The sequence below is a fragment of the Scylla paramamosain genome, chromosome 41, assembly GCF_035594125.1.
Source record: "Scylla paramamosain isolate STU-SP2022 chromosome 41, ASM3559412v1, whole genome shotgun sequence".
Classification (NCBI taxonomy): Eukaryota; Metazoa; Arthropoda; class Malacostraca; order Decapoda; family Portunidae; genus Scylla; species Scylla paramamosain.
This window is the reverse complement of record NC_087191.1, coordinates 13191490-13213229: the sequence shown is the minus strand read 5'-3', so window position 1 is coordinate 13213229 and position 21740 is coordinate 13191490. Positions and strand designations below refer to the sequence as shown.

Sequence of the window (21740 nt, the reverse complement as noted above, 5' to 3'; positions counted from 1 at the left end):
ATCAACCCCCAGACCCCCAGCCGTGACGTCACAATCCCCTCCCCCAGCCGTGACGTTATCAGAGTGGTACCTTCCCTAACTCCCTTCCAGTCCCTCCCAGTAAATATTCAGTGTTTTTTTCATGGTATTTCAAGGTGTGTGTGTGTGTGTGTGTGTGTGTGTGTGTGTGTGTGTGTGTGTGTGTGTTGCCTTATTTTTCGTTGTACAGATGGTGATGCAGTGTGTGTGTGTGTGTGTGTGTGTGTGTGTGTGTGTGTGTGTGTGTGTTGCCTTATCTTTCGTTGTACAGATGGTGATGCAATGTGTGTGTGTGTGTGTGTGTGTGTGTTTGTGTGTGTGTGTGTGTGTGTGTGTGTGTGTGTGTGTGTGTTGCCTCGTCTTACGTTGTACAGATGCTTATGCAGTGCGCGTGTGTGTGTGTGTGTGTGTGTTGCTCTGTCTTTTAGTGTACAGATGGTGATAAAATATAAATTAAACATAAGCACATAACAAACAATAAAAAAAAAACGACAAAAGAAAATGAGGAATGGAGGAGGAGGAAGAATGAAGGAAAAATGGATGAGGAGGGTGTTCTCTCTCTCTCTCTCTCTCTCTCTCTCTCTCTCTCTCTCTCTCTCTCTGTCTGTCTGTCTGGATGATGTTAGTGTGGTGGTGTGTACGTATATTTGTAATTGATATGAATAGTATATACTGTAAATTGTTATTGTGTGTGTGTGTGTGTGTGTGTGTGTGTGTGTATCATGCGATATTAGATTGAAGAATTGCGTGTGATGTCAATGTACATCTAATTGTTTATTTGTTTATTTATTCATTTATTTATTTATTTATTATTATTTATTTATTTATTTTATTTTATTTTATTTTTATTTATTTATTTATTTTTTTACTGTTTGTGCCTTTTCATGCAACAACCAATGAAGAACTGTCGTTTTACTGCCAATTCTCCTTGAAATGTCTGGTGTAATTCTTTCCATATTGTGGTTATTTGGCATAAGTACCATTGATAATAGGTGTACATAACATATTTAGAAAACTAATGTGCTTTTCGCACATTTTTCGTTTAGTATGGAAAAAGAAAGTGTCTATCTGCTGATCGTAAGCTCCGCCTCGTTTGTCTTGATGAGAGTGGAGCGAGAGACCTCCAGTATATCATAGCTCTATGACGGCTCCGTTGTATATCACCGTAGCTTGTCGCCAAAGCACACTGCGCGCCGTAGGGCGTCGCCGAAGGGGTCGATGAACTGTAAGGCGTCGCCGAAGGGCGCGGCACCGTTCGGGGTGACGAGGTTGAAGGCTGAGTAGATAAAAGGCACGCACTGGCTCAATCACTTTTGAGCTTGAGTTTACATTACATAAATCGAGTAGCTACGTATTAAAAAGTTGACAGTTCTGAGAGTAGGAGGCCTGAGGGTCACTGGCAGGGATGGAAAGCGAGCCTCAGCTCATTCTTGTGCGGCTCTCTGGGAACAAAAGATGCGAGTGCGCGCTGATGAGGAGTCAACCCGTCTGGTCGACTGTTTTGGTCGCTACATGTATGAGTAACACGCGCAGCACCACTCCGGTCAATGCGTAGTATTTTCTATCAAATAAGTAGTAGTAATGGTAGTAGTTGTAGTAAAACTTTGGCAACGCGCCAGATTTCCAGGCAAGTATGGCCTTATTACAGTCACGGGCGGGTCAGTAATTATTGTTGCTACTAAGATAATGTGGCATGAAAAAAAAAAAATTATCTGCGCACCTACCTGTCTGACTGATAAAGGCTAGGCATTTCTATGTCACTGAACTTGATATATGTGTTACTGGTGTAATACAGCATATATCACGGAGAGAGAGAGAGAGAGAGAGAGAGAGAGAGAGAGAGAGAGAGAGAGAGAGAGCAGCATCCTTGAGACGGAGAAAATGGAAATAAAATAACCAGCTGCGTGGAGACAGATCCCTTCCTAATATAGCTGGCGGGAGAGAACAAAAGCCTCTATAACGCCCTTGCTTTCCCTCGTGTCCCCAACAACCCCGGGGGGAGAGACAGAGAATGGCTTTTTACATGTATTTGGACGAGAGAAGCATGACAGGGGGATGACGTAAACGCACCCTTGAACTGAGGGTACGTGTGCGCATGCGCCTGATCAGCTGTTAGAGTATAGACGGCGAAGCCCTTCAAGTCAAAATACGCTTTATTGACTCATCGCTCACTGAAAGAGTGTTCAACTCCTTATGTGAAGTAAAGGGTTTGGATTATAAATCTGACTTCTTTCACCCTGAAATTGTAAATTAAGACGAAACGATTTATGTCAAAATACACAATATCGAGTCATTGCTCACTTTAAAGGCTTGGATTCCTTATATAGAATAAATTAATTATAAATCCACCCTTTCCTGCCTTTTGGCATTATAGAACTTGCTTTCTTTTATCTACCTATTATTAAAAGAAACGAGAATGGTCAAAATATGAGCTTCACTAAATGAAATAGAGGAGTAAGGTGGGTTAGAGAATTAAAGGATCAGAACCCATTACTACCCCAAGTGAATCCTTTGAAAGATTAAGGGGGTTATTTGTTTTCGTTCACTTATTGTTGTTAAATTGAGAAGGATGAGGAGGAGTGGGATAAAGAAGGCAGGGAACACGTAGCAAGCGAAGCAGAGTGTGATGAGGAGGAGGAGGCACAGCTGAGGACAGGACGCCACCATGTTGGAGCTAGAGGTGTACCCGGAACAGTCCCTCAGCTCAGAGAAATGGGAGTTTGTACTAGGTAAGTGGGGAGACGGGAGCTGATACCACTTTGTTTGCCTACAGATACGATCCTCACTTTGCCTGTCACCTTCTTTGTCCTTCACTGATACCTCTCCTTCTCTCTGCCTCTCTGTTCCTCTCTTACAAACAGTCACCCAGCTTAGAGAAATGGGTGTCTGTAGTGGGTAAGTGGGAGAGAGGCAGCTGAAATCACTTTGCTCATACGATTCTCACTTTGTTTGTCTGTCACCTTGTTTGTCCTTCACTAATACCTGTCTGCCACTCTGCCTCTCTGTTTCTCTCCTACAAACAGCCACCCAACTCAGAGAAATGGGTGTTTGTGTTGCGTGTGTAGGGAATGGGGAGCTGGGACCAATACTACTTAGTCTTCAGATCACGTTAGGAATACAAGGGATGCTATTGTTCTAACTCATATTTACTAACTTCCCTTCCTAAATTGTCTCAAACCACTTGTGTCTGTGAGTGTGTGTGTTTGTGTGTGTTGTCTGGTACACTTACACTCTCTCTCTCTTGTTTGTTTTGAAGTGTTGTCTGTGTAGCAAAGTGGTTACCTTAATATTTTATGATGACATGGTGTGGGTGTGTGTGGGTAGGTGGGTGAGTAGGTGTAACCTTGGCAGTTGTGGGGGTAGGTTTGTCATGTATGTGTGTATGTGTGTGTTTTGGTCTCTCTCTCTCTCTCTCTCTCTCTCTCTCTCTCTCTCTCTCTCTCTCTCTCTCTCTCTCTCTCTCTCTCTCTCTTACAACACCCTCCACCAACTAAGTAATCATCATTTTATCTCTGTCATCACTGAAATCATCATTATCATTTCCCACACCCTAAACTATTACCCTTTATCCTGCTACCCACACCTCCCACCCCACCCCCACCCCAACCTGTATTCCATGTCATGACGCCTTTCCCCCCACAGGGATGCACTTCAGCCAGGCGGTGGCCATTATCCAGCACCAGGTCGGCACCATTCGTGGAGTTCATGTCCTCTACAGCGATACTGTGAGTACTCATTGCCGCTAAGTTTGTTTGTGGCCTAACCTGTGTGTGTGTGTGTGTGTGTGTGTGTGTGATGTCTTCTACAGCCCTCATCTTTACTCTCTCTTCCTCCTGCAACCATCACTTGTTTAAACCGAGTATTTAATTTGCCTTGTAAGTATGTATATATCCATATTTACCTGTATTTATATCATTATTACTTTTGTTTTTATTATCATATAACCTGTGTATCTGCTTATTATATCCCTTCACCCTTGCCTGGCCTTCCTTACCCAGCCTTGAGGTGTTTATTGGTGTTTTTCAGTACCAGTGCTTTTTATCATATCTTCCACACCTCTCCACTCTCTGCCAGCCTTCATCCACCAGCTGTCATGTATTTAACCCTTACACTGCTATCTGACACGTTTTCTTAATTGCAAGCTACTCCTAAGCGCTTGTTTTTTTATCCCACAGTCACCTCAGAGTGTAATACCAGCTGCACAATGCATAACCTACTCTTCCCATCCCTTTTTTCACTTGTGGGTGCTCTAAAAGATTCTTTGCATTGCTTTTATTGCTGTGACTTGTTCCCTGTTGCTGTGAAGGAGTCAAAAGCTTGGGGTGTTTTTACAGACCTCTCTGGAGACTGACCTGATCCTGAACCTGTCTCAAGATGGCATCCAGCTCTTCTTCGACCCCCTGTGTCAGCGTCTCAAGGTCATCGAGGTGTATAACATGAAGGCGGTCAAGCTGAAGTACTGGTAAGGCCGAGTGGTGGCCGGTTCTGTGTATCCATATCTGTGTGTGTGTGTGTGTGTGTGTGTGTGTAAATTAATCTGTCATATTTTTATCTTTAAAGCTACAATTTTTTAATGTTTATTTTATAAAACTCTCTCTCTCTCTCTCTCTCTCTCTCTCTCTCTCTCTCTCTCTCTCTCTCTCTCTCTCTCTCTCTCTCTCTCTCTCTCTCTCTCTCTCTCTCTCTCTCTGGATCACAATATTTTCACCTTTCTAATTTGACACCCTTCCCATTCCTCCCTCCATTCCGTGACCCTATTTACACCCTAACCCGACCTGACCCGGCACCCTCCTTGCTTGACCCTGCAGTGGCATAACATTCAGTTCTCCGGAGGTCATCCCAAGCATTGAGCAGATTGACCACTCTTTTGGCGCCACCCACCCCGGCGTTTATGACTGGGAGAGGCAGATTCTAGCTATCAACTTCCCAGGGTTATCTTTCTTCTTCTCAGTGGATCAGAAGTACCAGGTGGGTTTGTAGTGGAAGGGTGGAAGGTGGGAGAGTGAGTTGGATGGCTTGGCAGGGTGTAATGCAAGTTGTTGTGGTTTTCGAGGGTGTTTTTTGTGGTTCTTGTAGTTTAACAGGGTGTAGTGGAAGTTGCTGGGATTTTCAAGGGTGTTTTTGTTCCTGGGGATAGGTTAACAGGGTGTAGTGCAAGTTGTTGTGGTTTTCAAGGGTGTTTTTTGTGGTTCTTGTAGTTTAACAGGGTGTAGTGGAAGTTGCTGGGATTTTCAAGGGTGTTTTTGTTCCTGGGGATAGGTTAACAGGGTGTAGTGCAAGTTGTTATGGTTTTCAAGGGTGTTTTCATGTCTAGGGATAGTTTAATAGGGTGTAGTGTGTGAAATGGGGTATATGAATTGAATTGAGGGAGTTTTGAATGTGTTTTTGGGTGTTTCCTTGTGTATATCATGGGTATTTAGTGTTTTTAGAAGGAAATAGGGTGTATCAAATGAAATTAACTGTGTATGAGAGTTTTTAAAGCTTTCTGCATTGTTTTTAATGTTATTTTACCTTTTTTTAGTGTTTTATTAAGGAGAAACAAGACATACCAACCAAACAAGCCAAGACAAGATCACTAACCCACACAACCTGCTCTCTCTCCTTCCCCGACCCTTTCCCCTCACAGCCCAGCCTCAACAAGGGCTTCAGCTCCCTCATGTTCCCCAGTGGAGCCTCCCCTGTGGTGTCTAAGATGCTCATATACAGTGGCAACAATCCTAGTGATCCGAGGGCGCCTCCACTGCCAGCCTCCTGCATTCACAACCTCATCCACCTTGACTCTCTGTTGGTGCTGCGAGACATGGGGAAGACTAAGGAACTTCGACTTAGCCTCTTCACGGATGACGGTAAGTGGGTGTTGGGTGAGGTTAGGCTGGGCTGGGTGGGGGAGGAGAATAGAGTGAAGGGTGAGGGTAAACTGTAAGGTTCTTGGGTGTTGAGTGAGGTTAGACTGGACTGGGTAGAGGAGGAGGATAGAGTGAAGGGGGAGGGTAAACTGTAAGGTTCCTTGTGTTAGGTTAGGTTAGGATAGAGGGAGAGGAGGATAGAGTGAAGGATGAGGGTAAACTAAGGTTCTTTGGGTGTTAGGTTAGGTTAGACTGGGTTGATGGTGTATAGGGTGAAGTTAGATTAGGGTATGTAGGGTGAGATCAGACTGTTTGCAGCTGTACGGTGAGGTTAGACTATACTTAGTTCATTGCCTTGATATTAAACTCAGCCTCCTCACTCACCTGTACCTTGCTCACCCTTACTACCTCATCCAAGCCCCTCACTCCCTCACAGCACCTCTCCCATGCCCATCACTCATCCACATCTCCTCTCACTCCCTCACTCCTTCACACCACCTGTCTATTACACACCCACACCATCTCTTTCTCTCTCTCTCTCTCTCACCTGCCCCTCTCTCAACAGGCCGGGCGCGCCACCACGACTCCCGGCAGACCTTCACCCGCACCATTCAGTTTGGGGCATCGTGCCAGGAGGTGGCCATGGCCCTGGGTGCCCCCTCCAGGGTGTTCTACAAGTCTGAGGACAAAATGAAGATTCACAATGCCCACGCGAGGAAAGCCACCACCCGCTCTGACTTCTTCTTCAACTACTTCACCCTTGGCCTGGTACTGTTTGTGTTTGGCTGCTCTATAGATGCCACAACCTTCTCTATAGACTCCTGAACTCTTTCCATAAACCCCTAAACCTTCTCTATAGCTTCATCTTAATTATTTCACTCTTGTCTTTGTATTGTTTATGTTTGACTGCTCTATAGATGCCCTAGCCTTCTCTATAGATTCCTAAACCTCCCCTATAGCTTCATCTTTAATTACTTCTTTCTTGGTTTGGTATTGAGTGATATGTGTTGACTCCCTTCTGTCTGAACTGCCCCATAGATGCCTTGACTCTTGCTATAGACTCCTAAACCTTTCCTATACACCCCTGAATTTTAAGCTAGAGTAAAAAGTCTCTTAAAGTTTGCCTAGCCTGTCGTACTGTCCCTTCTCCCACACCCTGTACCTCCCTGCCTAGCCTATCATATACTTCCCATCCTCCCTCTCTAGATACCCTGAACATCTTGTACCTCCCTGCCTAGCCTATCATATACTGCCCATTCTCCCTCTCTAAATAGCCTTAGCCTGTCATATACTACCCCTCTCCCTCTTTAGATAGCCTGAACACCCCCTCACCTCCTGTCCCTCCCTAGGATGTGCTGTTTGACGCCAAGACGCAGCGTGCCAAGAAGTTCGTCCTGCACACAAACTTTCCTGGCCACTACAACTTCAACATGTATCACCGCTGTGAGTTTGAGCTGCCCCTCACTGTGCCCCGGCAGCCTGAGGACGGCACCCAGCTCATCGACCTCCCCTCCACCATCACGGTACAGCCCCTCACTCCCTTGTCACATTGTCTACTAATTGTCATGTTTGTGGTGTATGTTCTATCAGAGGTGTGTAGTTTATGGTTTGACTTTGCATCCTAGTTAACTTGTAAGCCTTTCATCTATAAACAGGCTTAAGAACATAATATTTCCCAGAGTTATTTAGGTGTTTAATCTCGTATCCCAGTTAATTTGCAAACCTTTCATCTACAAATAGGGATAAGAACATAATTTCCAGAGGTCTTCAGCTGTTCCACTTTGTATCTCAGTTAATTTGCAAACCTTTCATCTACAAGCAGTGAAAAGAACAGAACATTTCCCGGAATTATTTAGCTGTTTCATTTTGTATCCCAGTTAACCTTTCATCTACAAACAGACCTAAGAACATAATTTTTCCCAGAGGTCTATAGCTGTTCCAATTTGTATCTCAGTTAATTTGTAAACCTTTTCACTATAAACGGATAAGAACCTAACATTTCCTGGAGGTCTTTAGCTAACAATTCCACCTTGCATAACTTCACTACAAACAAACGTAATCAGACCAAGCAAATTATAATAACCTTTTTAACTTAACCTCACACAAACAACTTGCATGAACACCTAGTAACAAACACTTAGTCATAAACACTTAGTAATAGAGAATTCTTAGCACCAAGCATGTTATAATGTGTTGCCATCATTCAATAGACATGTTAGTACCTCATTAACTTGGCTTGACTTACCAATCTGTTCTGGCTAGGTGTAGAGGAGGCTGCCGTGTGTGTGTGTGTGTGTGTGTGTGTGTGTGTGTGTGTGTGTGTGTGTGGGGTGGTGTGAGTGGAAGGAAGGGCAGATTTAACAAACATTCACAAACATTCTGGGACCTTGTGCTTGCTGGAGTGCTGGTGACTTAGTTAACTGCAGGAAAATCTTGATAAATGTTTACCGTACTTGTTTCTGAAGTTTTGGATAAATGTTTTTCCACCATTTCCTCTTTGAGTGTGTAATTTGTTGTTCATTTTTTGTTGGAGCATCAGTGACTAATTGCAGGGGACTCTTGGTGTGTCAATATTAACGTGACAAATTTCTGGAGCTGTGAATAAGATGATTTTACATAATTTCCTTGTAGAGTTTGTGTCCATAAATCAAATCTTTAAAGTTACCGCTTGAATGTCACAGTTAAAAGGCTGATTCAGATTTCCAAGTGCTTTATTTACACACAGTTTAAAGGAACATGAATGATATACTGAAATTTACCTTGATTTATTAGTAGAGAACAAGTCACATTACATAACAGTCCTCAGATAAACTCCATTTCTGCCCTGCTTCCCTGCCCCACACACACAAACACACACACACACACACACACACACACACACACACACACACACACACACACACACACACACACACGGCAGCCATAACAATTCTCTTTTATTTTTTATTCTTTCTAGCATTGCCTTTCTGATTGTCGTAAACTTTTATTTTCACGTTCTGTCTGGCTACCCGTCGTGCCTGATCCTGGTTCTCCCGGCCCTGTGTTGATGATGGTAAGGGGAACACACACTCACACAAACACTTAGACACACACACACTCACACACACATAACATGGCACGTCTTTTTTTGTTTTAATCTCGCATGTGTTTAAAATCATTTGTCAGATTTTGCTGCATGTGTCTAAACTCAGGAAAACTGTTTATTTCACCCCACAAGGGCCACCCCATCGCTTGCGTCTGCTTCTGTGGCTTCTGCAGGACTTAATGGAGGTGGTGGTGTGCTCTGAGTTAGTGTTGAAGTGTGTGCATATGTGTGTGTGTGTGTGTGTGTGCATGTGTGTGTGTTACTGGAGCATCAAGACCTCTTCTGGTGTAGTAGGGTTGGGAGGGGGACTTCTCTCACAGTAAACACTCAGAACGTAACTCAAGGGAGAAGATATAAGCTAGACAAGTTTGGGTTTAGGGAGGAAACTGGTAGGAGGTGGTTCACAAAGAGAGTGGTAGACAAGTGGAAGAGGTTTAGCAGTCATGTGGTTACCATCAACACACATGTAGGTAGTTTCAAGAGTAGGTTAGATGATTGTATTGATAGGGAGGACAGGTGGTGATAGGAAGGCTGGCACAGGGGAGGGAGAGGGGGGAGCAGTAGTATCCTTAAGAGTAGCAGTCCATCAGTCAGTCAGTCATCAGTCAGTCAGTCAGTCAGCCAGCCAGTCAGTCAGCCAGCCAGTCAGTCAGTCAGCCAGTCAGTCATCAGTCAGTCAGTCAGTCAGCCAGCCAGTGCATCAGTAGTGGCCCAAGGTGCAGGCAGTGACAGTAGTGGCCTTGCAGGTGCAGAGTGTGACCTTGTGGGACACCCTGGGGTCACGCATCAAGCCCCGTGGCCGCCCCGTTGTGCTGCATCGCTCCTCCTCCACCAACACCTCCAACCCGTTTGGCTCAACCTTCTGTTATGCATATCAGGACATCATCTTTGAGGTGAGAGAGAGAGAGAGAGAGAGAGAGAGAGAGAGAGAGAGAGAGAGAGAGAGAGAGAGAGAGAGGAAGAGGTAGCTGTTGCTCTTTCATATTCCAGAAAACCCAAAACAAAACATAAAAGCTGAGAAATCAAAGCTAAATTACACTTGTCTACTCCTTCTTGTTACCTTCCCTCCTCATTACTGTCACCTGCTGCCACTCCTTCCCTTGAGGACCTACATAATGACCTCTGTGGTCGAAGAATATACTTATCACAAAACATTGGCTCATTACTATTCACTTCCCTGCTCATTTTTGTCACCTTATACACTCATTACTGTTATCAAACGCTCTTCTTTTATGGCTGTTGTTACCTTCTGTGGTCATTGTTGTTGTCTTCAGTGGGCACTGTCACCTGCACTAACCACTTTTCACCCTCTCCTCTGTTGCCTGACGCCCTCTCCTCCTTGCAGGTGATGGCCAATGGACACATAGCCTCCGTCACACTGTATGAGAGTGAGGAGGCTGCATAGTACTGGCTGTAGCCCTGGCCTGGGAAGTGCCCCACGTCAGCTGTGAGGCCGCCCTGCCCTTCCTGCCCCCCCACACACACCACATGTTCAAGCACATACTGCATACTTTCACTCACTCAGACACCTCACATGTACACCACACACCACATTCAGACACCCAGGCACACTCCACACACATGCACACTACCTAAGTAACTGTAAAGGTACATTTATATATATATATATATATATGTATATGTATATGTAAACACTCTTAATCTAACCTCAGGAAAGGTGTTGATTTTTCTTGAGATGGAGCATGATTGAGTGAGTTTTACAATTTTTTACTCATTTGAGGCAGAAACCAGGGCGAGGCTAGGAAGGCAAGGCTAATTGGCTGGCTGGCGGCCTTGGGGACTGGCAGAACACACACAGAACACACACAAAACAGAACATTACCATTACTCTCTTCTCATTTCTCCATGAATGACGCGCTGGTGCCAGACTGTTCAAGACCTCTCTTCAGCTTTTCCCTCAAGTTGAAGTTGGTGAACCTCAGAGCCAGCAAGTGTCACAGGACATCACCCCAGGGAGTTGACATGTGGCACTGAACAGGGACAGTGCTGTGACAGTGCCGTGGCAGTGCCGTGGCAGTGGTGTGGCCCGTGTGTGCTGCAGTGAGCCAAGAGACAGTCTGTGTGGCTCTGCAGGGCCTTGAGGTTAGTGTGAGAGACATTTCAAAGGACATTTACCGCCTGGCATACTGTTGCCCCCTCCACGTCTCCTGAGTGAGAGGTGGAGGAGGTGGAGGAGAGGTTGTGGTGATGAGTGATGTGTAGTGTGGTGGTGTAGTGTCCAGGCAAACCAGAAAGCTGAGTGGAGGAGAGGCTGAGGTTGTGGTGTAGTGGTGGTGTTGTGGAGTGGTGGTGCAATGTCAATCAAACCGGAGAGCTGAGTTGACAGGCTTCCGTTGTCTGCTGGGCCACGCTGAACTCAGCTGGACCTGAGAGCATTGTGGCAGCCCCTCCCTGCCCCTCCACTCAGCGGGACACTGGCAGCAACACAGACTGGCGGCCGAGTGAAGGCATGTGTCTGCAGTCGAGAAAATGGCCAGACGGCGCGAGTTTTTATCATAAATTAAAAAAATATTATCACTTTTTATTAAGTGTGTGAAGTGTTTTTGGGTGCATTGCGAGTGTACGAGTGTCGCACGTTTGTCCCCGAGACGCACACAGCACGGCACTCTTTGCTGCGGTGCCGGGAGGGGCGTGCAGTGGTGCCTCCCTGTGTCGGAGGGGACGGTGCCATATTGTCAAGGTGTGAGCCTTGTTCCGTAGTTCAAAGATTCTTGTTTGGTAGTTCAAAGACTCATCATCAGCATCAGGCACAAAGAGCTGTAAATAACTCCACCACTGCTTCTATTCACAGTGTTGTTTACATGCCCACCTCCCCTCTTTTGTTTACTTAACGGAGACTCGCTTCAGGCCGCCGTCACGGAACACACGAATTAGCAGTGTTATTGTGTTCCGCACGGCCAGAAAGCTTCACCCCAGGCATTGTGGGTGAGGGCAGGTGGTGGTGCCCAGCGTCACCTAGGAACTGTGTGTGTTCATTCTGAGTTGGCATGACTGTTTACTTTGGTTCTCTGCTACCACACCTTGTCTTGGTGGTGTCTGGTGAGGGAGTGACAAGTGAAGAAGCCTGTTCATCAAGTTGGTGTGACAGTCTTGCTTGGTTCCCTCACTGTGTTGCTGCCTCTGGTGACATCTAGTGAGGGAGTGACAAGTGAAGGAGCCTGTTCATCAAGTTGGTGTGACAGTCTTGCTTGCTTCCCTCACTGAACACCACACGCTCGTCTCTGGTTCTCCCTCACTGTGCCCTGCCTTGGGTGACATCCAGCGAGGGGGGGTGACAAGCAGGGCAGGCTGTGGGGGTGCCGGGCTCAAGGGCTGGGCGCCGCACTGTGCCAGGATGAGCCACAGTGCAGGCAGGAAGACAGGTGCCAGGTGCCAGCTGGTGGTTGCTGGCTGCCTGGCTGCCATCTCTCACATTGCAGTATCTTTGTTGCTCCATTTTATCTCCCTGGTTGTGTTTGGAAATGTGGTTTTTCCAGTGTTTTTTTAATTTCTTGTTAGGTTTTATTAATGGAGACTGAAGGAGTCCGGAATATTTAAGACTGAGGGCGGCAAGGAGCCGTTCTTGCTTAGGTTATTTAAGTCGAGTGTGTGTGTGTGCGTGTGTGTGTGTGTGTGTGTGTTTTGCTCATGAGTTACATACAGCAGAGAGGATCACAGAGAGACATTTCCTAATTAACTGAGATTACAGACAATCAGCGTTATATTACTTAACATTACAATAAGTCAAACCTTGGATCTGGTTTGTAATTTAAGTTGAGGCTATAGCAGGTCCCTCTCAGCCCTGACTAGGCTCTGTGGGACCCCAGGCCAGGCACAGCAGAGGTGGAGGAGGCGGAGGAGGTGGAGTGTGGCCATTGAGGGCAGTGGTGGTGAGGGTAGGGTGTGAGGCAAAGATAGGATAAATAGAGACTGAGAGAAGGGAGTGGATAGGGACAGCTGGGTGGAAGAGAAGGACTTGTCAGTTTTGTCATGGAGAGGCAGTGAGCTAACAGAAGTATTTAGCAAAGTAGGTAAGCAGGAACAGGAATAAGAAACAAACCAATAAGAATAATAAGAAATAAGAAACAGACCAAAAGAAACCAAAGGAAGGTGAATAAGGAAATGCAAGTCAGTACATCAGTTACAGCAGTCCCCAACACACCCACACAGGCACCCAGGAGTAGTGTCAGCCAGAGTTAGCAGTGTTACGTGTCCCAGGGCTGTAGGTCGTGTCACTGAGGGTGGAGGTGGCCAGTCGTATTGCTCCCCCATCCCCACATTCCCCCATGAGGGCTTCCATCCCCCGCAGGAGGAGCAGGTGTTGTGCTGTTTCACCGACCTGCTTGTTGTGCTGGCCGGAGAGAGTGTTTAGTTTTATTAAGGTTATTAGTGTTACTGCGAATTCTCGTACAGCACTGAACTGCAGGAGTGTTTGTGTGTGTATAATGTCCTCCATCTTGATACAAACTTGGTATTGCTTAAATTGTCTTTGTACTAAATTCAAATGGATCAGTTTTCAGCAGTGTCTTACGATTTTTTCAACACTTTATTAAAATTTATCAGCACTTCAAAAAACATGCATTGGCTTTGTCAGATTTGGATTTCATTGTTATTGCTATTTGTTCAGTTTTCTTTATATTTATTTTGTTTAGCTGTGGTGTGGGCTGACTGCAATACTGAGGGGGTCTATGTTTGTCGTTATTGTTATTATTATTATTATTATTGGTCTCGTTCATTATTTTCCGTACGAATTATCTTTTGTGTTCAAGACGTAATGGTCGGGTGTACAAGGCATCCGACACCATTGCATTCTGGGTGGTTTCATTCGTGTTTTATTTTGTTTCTTTGTTTTTGTTCATATCTTTCTTTTGTTTATTTGTTTTTATTTATATTTTCCTTTTTTTATTTGTGGTTTGATTAATTTTCTTTTGTGTATCTGTTTTTATTTATATTTCCTTTCATTTATCTGTGTTTTTACTTATTTATTTTTTTGTTTATCTATTTTTATTCATATTTTGTGCGGCGCCTGCAGTGCTGTGCCTGTGTGTGCTGCTGCCGCCACCGCCGCCGCCGCTGCCCACTCTGGGCCACGCGACACTTTCTTACTTTTAAATCATAAAAAAAAAGACAAAGCCAGGAAAAAAAATAACAAAAAATAAAACATACTAACATGACAAACACCTCAAACTGAACAAAAAAAACAAAAAAAGAAAGAAAAAGAAAAAAGAAATACATACATACATAAATACATACATACATACTCGTACATACATACATACATACATCCTCTATGTTTGTAGTTCTGAATTTCCAATAATGTCTTTCATATATGAAGCATTAGAATACTTAATAATACATACTAGGATACATAGATCTTAAGGCTGGGATGTATACCTTGTCTTGCTGCCGTTGTGTTGCGCCTCAAGACTGCCAAGAGAGGGAGGGAGGGAGGGAAGGGGAGGGAGGGGGCAGTGAACACCTTAGGGCTTGGCTGTCTGGTCCTTCTACCTCTCTTTCCCTCTCCTGTAGCAGTGAGGGGAGGTCTGAGTGGGTGTGTTGCTGCTGTTGTGTTGTGCCTCAAGACTGCCAAGGGAGGGAGGGAGGGAAGGAGGGGGTAGTGAACACCTTAGGGCTTGGCTGTCTGGGTCTTCTAGCTCTCTTTCCCTCCTGTAGCAATGAGGGAGGTCTGAATGGATGTGAGTGGGAGGGTCTGAGTGAGTGAGTGAGTATAGTCATATTCTGAAGCAGTTTACTCATTCATAGTTGGGGATTCATTTTACCTTGAGCTTGTCTTTATGCTGTCTTGGTTCAGAGGAGTTGCTGGCACCTTCCTTGTGTATGTGTGTGTGTGTGTATGTGTGTGTGTGTGGTAGGACTGCCTCTCTTTGCCATACTCCCAAATATTAATACTGTCCTTTTTTTTTTTTTTCCTTTTTCCGTCTCCTTTCATTATTCTTTTCCACTTTCATTCTTGTCATCATCCTGTTTTTCTTCTTTTCTATCTCTTGACTCTCCCTTCTCTCCTCTTTCATTCCTGTCAGCCATCCTATTTTTTCCTTTTTTTTTTTTCCTCTCCATTCAGTCTCCTCCCCTTTCATTCTTGTCATCATTCCCTTTTTTCCCCATTCCTTTCTCCTCCCTTCCCACATCCTTTGAAGTGAAGGGAAGGGAAGAGAAGGGAAGTTTGGGGGGATGTGTGGCTGTCTCCTCCTTTTCCTCCTCCTTGGATAAACCAGTAACAGTTTATAGGACTCAATATTGTGTGTGTGTGTGTGTGTGTGTGTTACCCAAGGGTCTAGAGGCGCCACACATGGCCGTGGTGTGTGGCGGTGTGTGTTTCTGACGGTAGCTCCATAAAAAATATATATAAAGATCTCAGAAAAACCAAAAAAAGATATTTATTTTTAAGGATCATCAGGTAACATTTTTGTCTCCCCTCTCTCTCTATATATCTGCTACGGTAAGCAATATTTTCTAGCCGTTATTGATATACATATATTTAACCACAGTATTTTTCACACTTTGCTTTGTGTGTGTGTGTGTTTGTGCATGTTCGTGTGCACGTGGGTGTGTGTTATGTGCAGTTTTCAAATAGCCGTTAATTTGCTCACAGACTTGAGAGATTTCAGGCAGCATGGGTGTATCTGTCCTCCGAAACACTTCTGCACCACACCTCCACTGTACAAAGGCTCTAGATGAAGTGACGTGGGTTTTCAAGGGTGTTTCTGTGATTCTGGTGATGGATGAACAAGATTTCCATACTATTAGCAGGAGAAACACTCTTGAGAACATGGCTATTCATCTATGTGGCCTTGGAGAACAGTCGTAGTGAAAGAGCAAGGTGTTTCTGAGTACGGGTTAAGGCTGCCTGTGTTTGTGTGGCTGCCCTGAGTAGTGGTGACAGAACTCAGACTTCAAGCCAGTAAAACAAGAATTAATATGAGTAATAAATTTTTAAGTTCACCTCTTTTTTTATCAGAGTTTCCTAAGAATTGATATTTTGTTGGTGTTTCATCTGTTCCACATTACAATATTATCCCCCCTTAGTCTTCCTCTATCCCCTGTTACACTGCAGATTTTTCCCTTCCTCCTCCTCCTCCTCCTCGTTACTTTCTTCCTATAGACATTTTCCTAAGAATATTTTGTTGGTGTTTTTTCCATTCCATCTTACATATCCCCCCCTCCTCCCCCCCTTCTCCTCCTCCTCCTCCTCCTCCTCCTCATTACTTCCTATACAGCCAGAACAAGACACAGTTTCCTAAGAATACTTTTGTGATGGAATCTTCACAGTGGAGGTTTAGGTCAGTCAGTTTTACCTCTTAACACAGGCAGTGTTTTGTTGCTGTGTGGCTGTGTGTGTGTGTGTGTGTGTGTGTGTGTGTGGTGTTGTGGTGGTGTCTCCCATGCACACCAATGCTTGTCCTGTGTGCTCATGAGGACAGCGTGTGTGTGTGTGTACTTAAGATTACTGTGTTGTATTGGTATGGTGGTGGTGGTGGTGGTGGTGGTGGTGGTGGTAGTAGTTGTGGTAAGACACAGGATGGAATAGAAGTTTGTCTCCTTTGTGTTCTAACTCAAGATGACAACCTTACCTGTCTTATTTCTCTATTGCATTCTCTCTCTAAAGATGACAATTTTACTTCTCTGTCCCATTCTCTCTCAGGACAAGCTTACCTAACATATTTCAACTTTCTTTCTCTATCCTATTCTCTATCCTATTCTCTTCTCTATCATATTCTCTCCGAACCTAACTCTGAACTGATGAGTCTCTATCATATTCTGTCTACACATAACTTTTAATATTCTCTTCCTGACGACACCCTACTGAAGCAAGAGAGACAAAGTTCTCCTTCACTGTATCACCACCACCACCACCACAACCCCACTCACTCACACATTGACACTAAGTTCATTTATACATATGAGAGAGAGAGAATGTATATCTGTATCAATATTAAGACATATATCACCCACCTATTTAAGAGCCATTTGGACACCTTAGGCTTACAGGAACAGGAGGAAATGACACAAACTGATTAATATAAAGACTCTCAGTTGATCTTCCCTTCCTTCTCTCCTGTGTCACTTTAAAAATAGAGAGTCTTAAGAAGTTGGAGTGTTATGTAAGACAAGAGGGAGGCAATAAAAGCTGATTCACTCTATTTCTTTATACAAGCACTACCAGTTAATCTTCTCTCTCTCCCTCTCTTGTGTCACCTTATGAATAACTTAAGGAAGAGGTGGTATTGTGTAGGAGACAGACAAGGGGAGACTAAAGCTGATTCACTCTATTTCTTTATACAAACACTACCAGTTAATCTTCTCTCTCTCCCTCTCTTGTGTCACCTTATGAATAACTTAAGGAAGAGGTGGTATTGTGTAGGAGACAGACAAGGGGAGACTAAAGCTGATTCACTCTATTTCTTTATACAAGCACTACCAGTTAATCTTCCATCTCTCCCTCTCTTGTGTCACCTTATGAATAACTTAGGGAAGAGGTGGTATTGTGTAGGAGACAGACAAGAGGCAACACTAAAGCTGGTTCACTCCATCTCTTCATACAAGCACCACCAGTTTATCTTCCCTCCCTCTCTCCCTCTCTTGTGTACTGTTTAGAACTTAATGAAGAGATGATACTGTGTAGGAGACAGACAAGTGACACTAAAGCTGGTTCCCTCCATTTCTTCATTTCTTTCCTCCCTTCCTTCCTCTCTTTTATCACCTTAAGAATAAAGAGCAATGGTTGTTTTAAGAGGAAGTGAATTGTAGGAGAAAAACAAGAAGGAACACTGAAGCAAATTCACTCCATTTAAAACAAACCACCAATTCTCCCTTCCCTCTTCTGTCACCTTAAGAATATAGAGCAATGATAACTGGTGTATTGTAGAAGGAAGATTAAGAGGAGGGAAGGTAAAGAGTGTTTAGAAGATAGAAAGCTTGAAGACATTGCAACACCTGTGAATAGCTGACATCTGTGTGTGTGTGTGTGTGTGTGTGTTGTATTGTAGGAGGAAGATTAAGAGAAGGGAAGGTAAAGAGTGTTTAGAAGATGGAGAGAAAGCTTGAAGACACTGCAACACCTGTGAATAGCTGACATCTGTGTGTGTGTGTGTGTGTATGTATAGGAAGCAGCATGAACAATAGTCAGTCTTCAGTGGGACTTATAATTTCAAACACCTTCCCACACTCTCCTCTCCCACCCCTTGCTGCTTCTCCCTCATGTGTCAGAGCAGTGGTGATTCCCAAGTGAGTGTTTGTGTTGTTGCAGTGTGACCCGCCTCTGACAAACAAGAGAGTGGTTTAAGTGTACGATTCACTCATCATTTCTTTGTTTTGATTCGTAATTGAATTTTTTCAGTGTTTGTGTTTTTGAAATATCATCCAGTGCTTCCTCTGGCAAACAAACAGGATGAGGTTTAAATGTACAATTCATTCGTTTCTTTGTTTTGATTTATAATGCAGTTTTTTTCAGTGTTTGTTTCTGAAATATCATCCAACGCTTCCTATGACAAACAAACAAAAGAAAACGAGGTATAAATGTTGATTCACTCCTCATTTCTTTGTGTTCTTATTCAATTTCACTTTCCGTTGTACATCCGTTCGTCTGCATCTAGGCGTCTTGTGTTTGCCTTGCCTTGCTGCCCAACAGGCTCCCGTCGGTGTCACTCTAGCTAAGGCTTGTGTAGCATAACCAGCATAAGTGTAAAGAGTCGATGTGTAAGTGTGTGTAAGACTTAGTCGTTACAACAGACAAGTACAACATAGCACGACGCATCTCTAGAGAGCAGAAGTGTGTGTGGCAGGCCTCTGTATTATCTCACTGCTGCTACAAGGTTAGATGGAGTGTGGGATGAGTAGTATGCTCCTCTCGCTCTCCCCCAGCCCAGCCACTCACCAGCCACACGCTATCTCTGTGCCATTCTTAATTAGTTCTGCGTGTGGTCACTCAGAAGGTTACACGGGTCTTTGTTTTCTGTGTAAGGATTGTGTTGTGCTCTCACCCCTGCTGTGTTGAGTGTACGTGTGTGTGTGTGCATGTCAGGCCAAGGTGGTGTGTGCTGCTCTTGCTTTGTGGTGTCCGAGGTGTCATGTGCGGCGCTGCACTGTGTATCTGTGGTGTTGTCTGTACTGTACCACACGCCAGTGATGTGTAGCCTTGAGATGTACTGTCTGTGCACCTGTCATACACTCCAATAGAACACCCTAGGAGGCACTGACATGGGTGAGCCTGTCCCATCATCCTACACACTAGAGAATGCTGTGTGCCCTTAAGATACTGTCTGTATACCAATCATACACTAACGACATGGTTGAACCTGTCCCATCATACTACACACTAGAGAATGCTGTGTGTCCTTAAGATACTGTCTGTACACCAGTCATACACTAATGAGATACCCCAGCAGGCAATGACAAGGGTGAGCTTCCTGTCCTATCATACCACACACTAGAGAACACTGTGTGCCCTTAAGATACTGTCTGTACATCTGTCATACACTAACGAGATACCCCAGCAGGTGATGACAAGGGTGAACTTCCTGTCCCATCATACCACACACTAGGGAACACTGCCTACCGTTAAGATATTGTCTGTGCACTTATCATACACATAAAACACTCTTGAAGGCAATGACAAGGGTGATCCTGTCCCTTCATGTTTCCAGCAAGTTACCTCACCCATCTTTGAGACTGAAAGCTTGAGTGGAAGGAAGCCAGACTGTTATGGCATCTCCCTGACTCTTGATGTTCCCTGCAAGTTACAGCTTTGCTCTGAACCCTTGAGTACTTGTATGCTTCATCTGACCCTCTGCCATGCTTTCTCCTAAAAGTTTCATCTGTAAACTAAAATCTTGAGTGTATTCGTTTAGAAGCTACAGTCGTGGTACCTTTCTGTCCCTCCATGTTTGCTAATGTTGCACTCTTAGATTCAAATCTTTATATTCTTCACCTGTCCCCTCATGTCTCCTACACCTAACACTATTAGATTCAAACCTTGCTTACATCCATTATACACTGTGCTGTTGGCAACATAATTTCCTCAAACATAACATTCAAACCATTTATACATCCTTCACCAGATCCTCTCCATGTCTCCAAGTCACTTTTAGATTCAAACCTTGAGTGTATCCACCTATAAACTGTGCTGTCGGTGTGGTGTCTGTAGCGCAGGGTGAGAGTTGAGCTGTGTAACCTCCAGTGCTTGGGTGAGTGGCTGCTGGGTGACGTGTGCTGGGGTGACTGTCTCCTCATCGCCTCCAGTTTAGCAAGACTTGGGTGTTGTAGAGAAGGTGATTTTTATACCTGCTGAAGTGTTTTGTGGCTGGGAGCTGTTTTGATTTAGTTTTAGGTAGAGTTTGTACCTCTCCGCTGCTACTGGGTAAAGTGAGGAGAGAGGGAGGGAGGGAGGGACAGTGTAGTCTGAACAGAGATGAGAGGGAAGGTTTAAGTGTAAAGTGTGCATTGCTATTGAGATGGAAAGATGAATGGAGGGGGGAGGGACAGATGGTTGGCCGTTTTAGCCAGACCAGGAATGGAAGGGAAGGTTTGTGAAGTGAAGTGTACATTACTGATAAGATGAAAAAAACATAATGATAGTTTTTCCTGAAGCTAAGCAGATCCTTACTTCAACGAGGCAATATGTATTATTATTATTATTATTATTATTATTATTATTATTATTATTATTATTATTATTATTATTATTATTATTAGTGAGCTAAGAGGTATTGGATGTGCCTGAGTGTCTCTTGGTAGTAATAATCTAGATGTTGAAGGAGAGACAGACAGACAGATAGTCGTGGAGGTTTGGCCTGCATTCTTCCAGGCCTTGTGTCACTTGAGTGGTCGCTGCCGCCTGTCAGTGATGCGTCTAGACAAGTGGAGTGTGCACGCCATCACCTTGACAGAATGTTGAGGAATTGTGGGTCTTTTTTAGTGTTTTCAGAAATACATATGTGCTGTGTTGTGTTTCCCAGCAAGCAATGATTTGAGTTACATTTAAAGTCATTATTTCTCATGTGTGTTTCCTGAATCTGTACTTTGATATTGAACTATTGCTATTATTATTATTATTATTATTATTATTATTATTATTATTATTATCATCATCATGATTATTATTATTGTAAATGTAGTGCTGAATTTTGCAATGTGATAGTATTCTGTAACTGGCAAATGGCTGGAATGAAATTATTTTTTATATGATCAAGTGAGAGTCAAATGATTTTCCTTTATAATGTTTGTCATCCTTGAAATACTAGACTTAATAAAGGCATTGTATAAAAATTTTCCTGTCATAGCAGCAGCAGCAGCAGCAGCAGCAGCAGCAGCAGCAGGATCCTCTGATGTATAATACTGTTGATATGCTAGCCACCCGTGCATTCCCCTGTATGATAAACCACCTATTGAGGGATTAGAGTCCGTACCGCGCCACATCCAGCATCACCCACGCCATCATGACCATCACACACGTGTACATTCTTTTGTTGCCCTTCGTGCGACTCCCCACATTTCATACGGCATCGAGTTCTGGTCCTCAATATCACCTCCTTTGATGACTTTGTTTTGACACTAATGGAATTGTGATTTTCACCATGCAAAGCAAATGAAAATATACAGATAATAATCTTTCGTCTTTTTATTCAAACCCGACACACGAAATTGCCAGGGTGTGTTTGAGTGACTTGTGCTGCACAGAGCAGGGACTTGCCATCCCCCTGCCTGGGGAACCTGTTGCTCAGGGTGGTTGGTGTGTGCAGGACAGGAAGCTGCACCATTTGTACAGGTAATCT

At 44.1% G+C, this 21740-nt stretch overlaps 1 protein-coding gene across 2 annotated transcripts; it reads left to right on the top strand.

Moving 5' to 3' along the window:
* Positions 1-2565: 2565 nt before the first annotated feature.
* LOC135093078 (PHAF1 protein CG7083-like) lies at positions 2566-21576 on the top strand. Of its 2 annotated transcripts, none has more exons than XM_063991958.1 (9): positions 2566-2747; positions 3661-3743; positions 4353-4480; positions 4827-4986; positions 5645-5864; positions 6430-6632; positions 7214-7387; positions 9702-9842; positions 10295-21576. In XM_063991958.1, exons 1-9 carry the CDS (start codon positions 2684-2686, stop codon positions 10352-10354), a joined length of 1233 nt encoding a protein of 410 aa, XP_063848028.1. In that variant the 5' UTR covers positions 2566-2683; the 3' UTR covers positions 10355-21576. The 2 variants fall into 2 exon arrangements, with proteins under 2 accessions (XP_063848028.1, XP_063848027.1); XM_063991957.1 differs by having other exon boundaries at positions 9696-9842.
* The last annotated feature ends 164 nt before the right edge of the window (positions 21577-21740 follow it).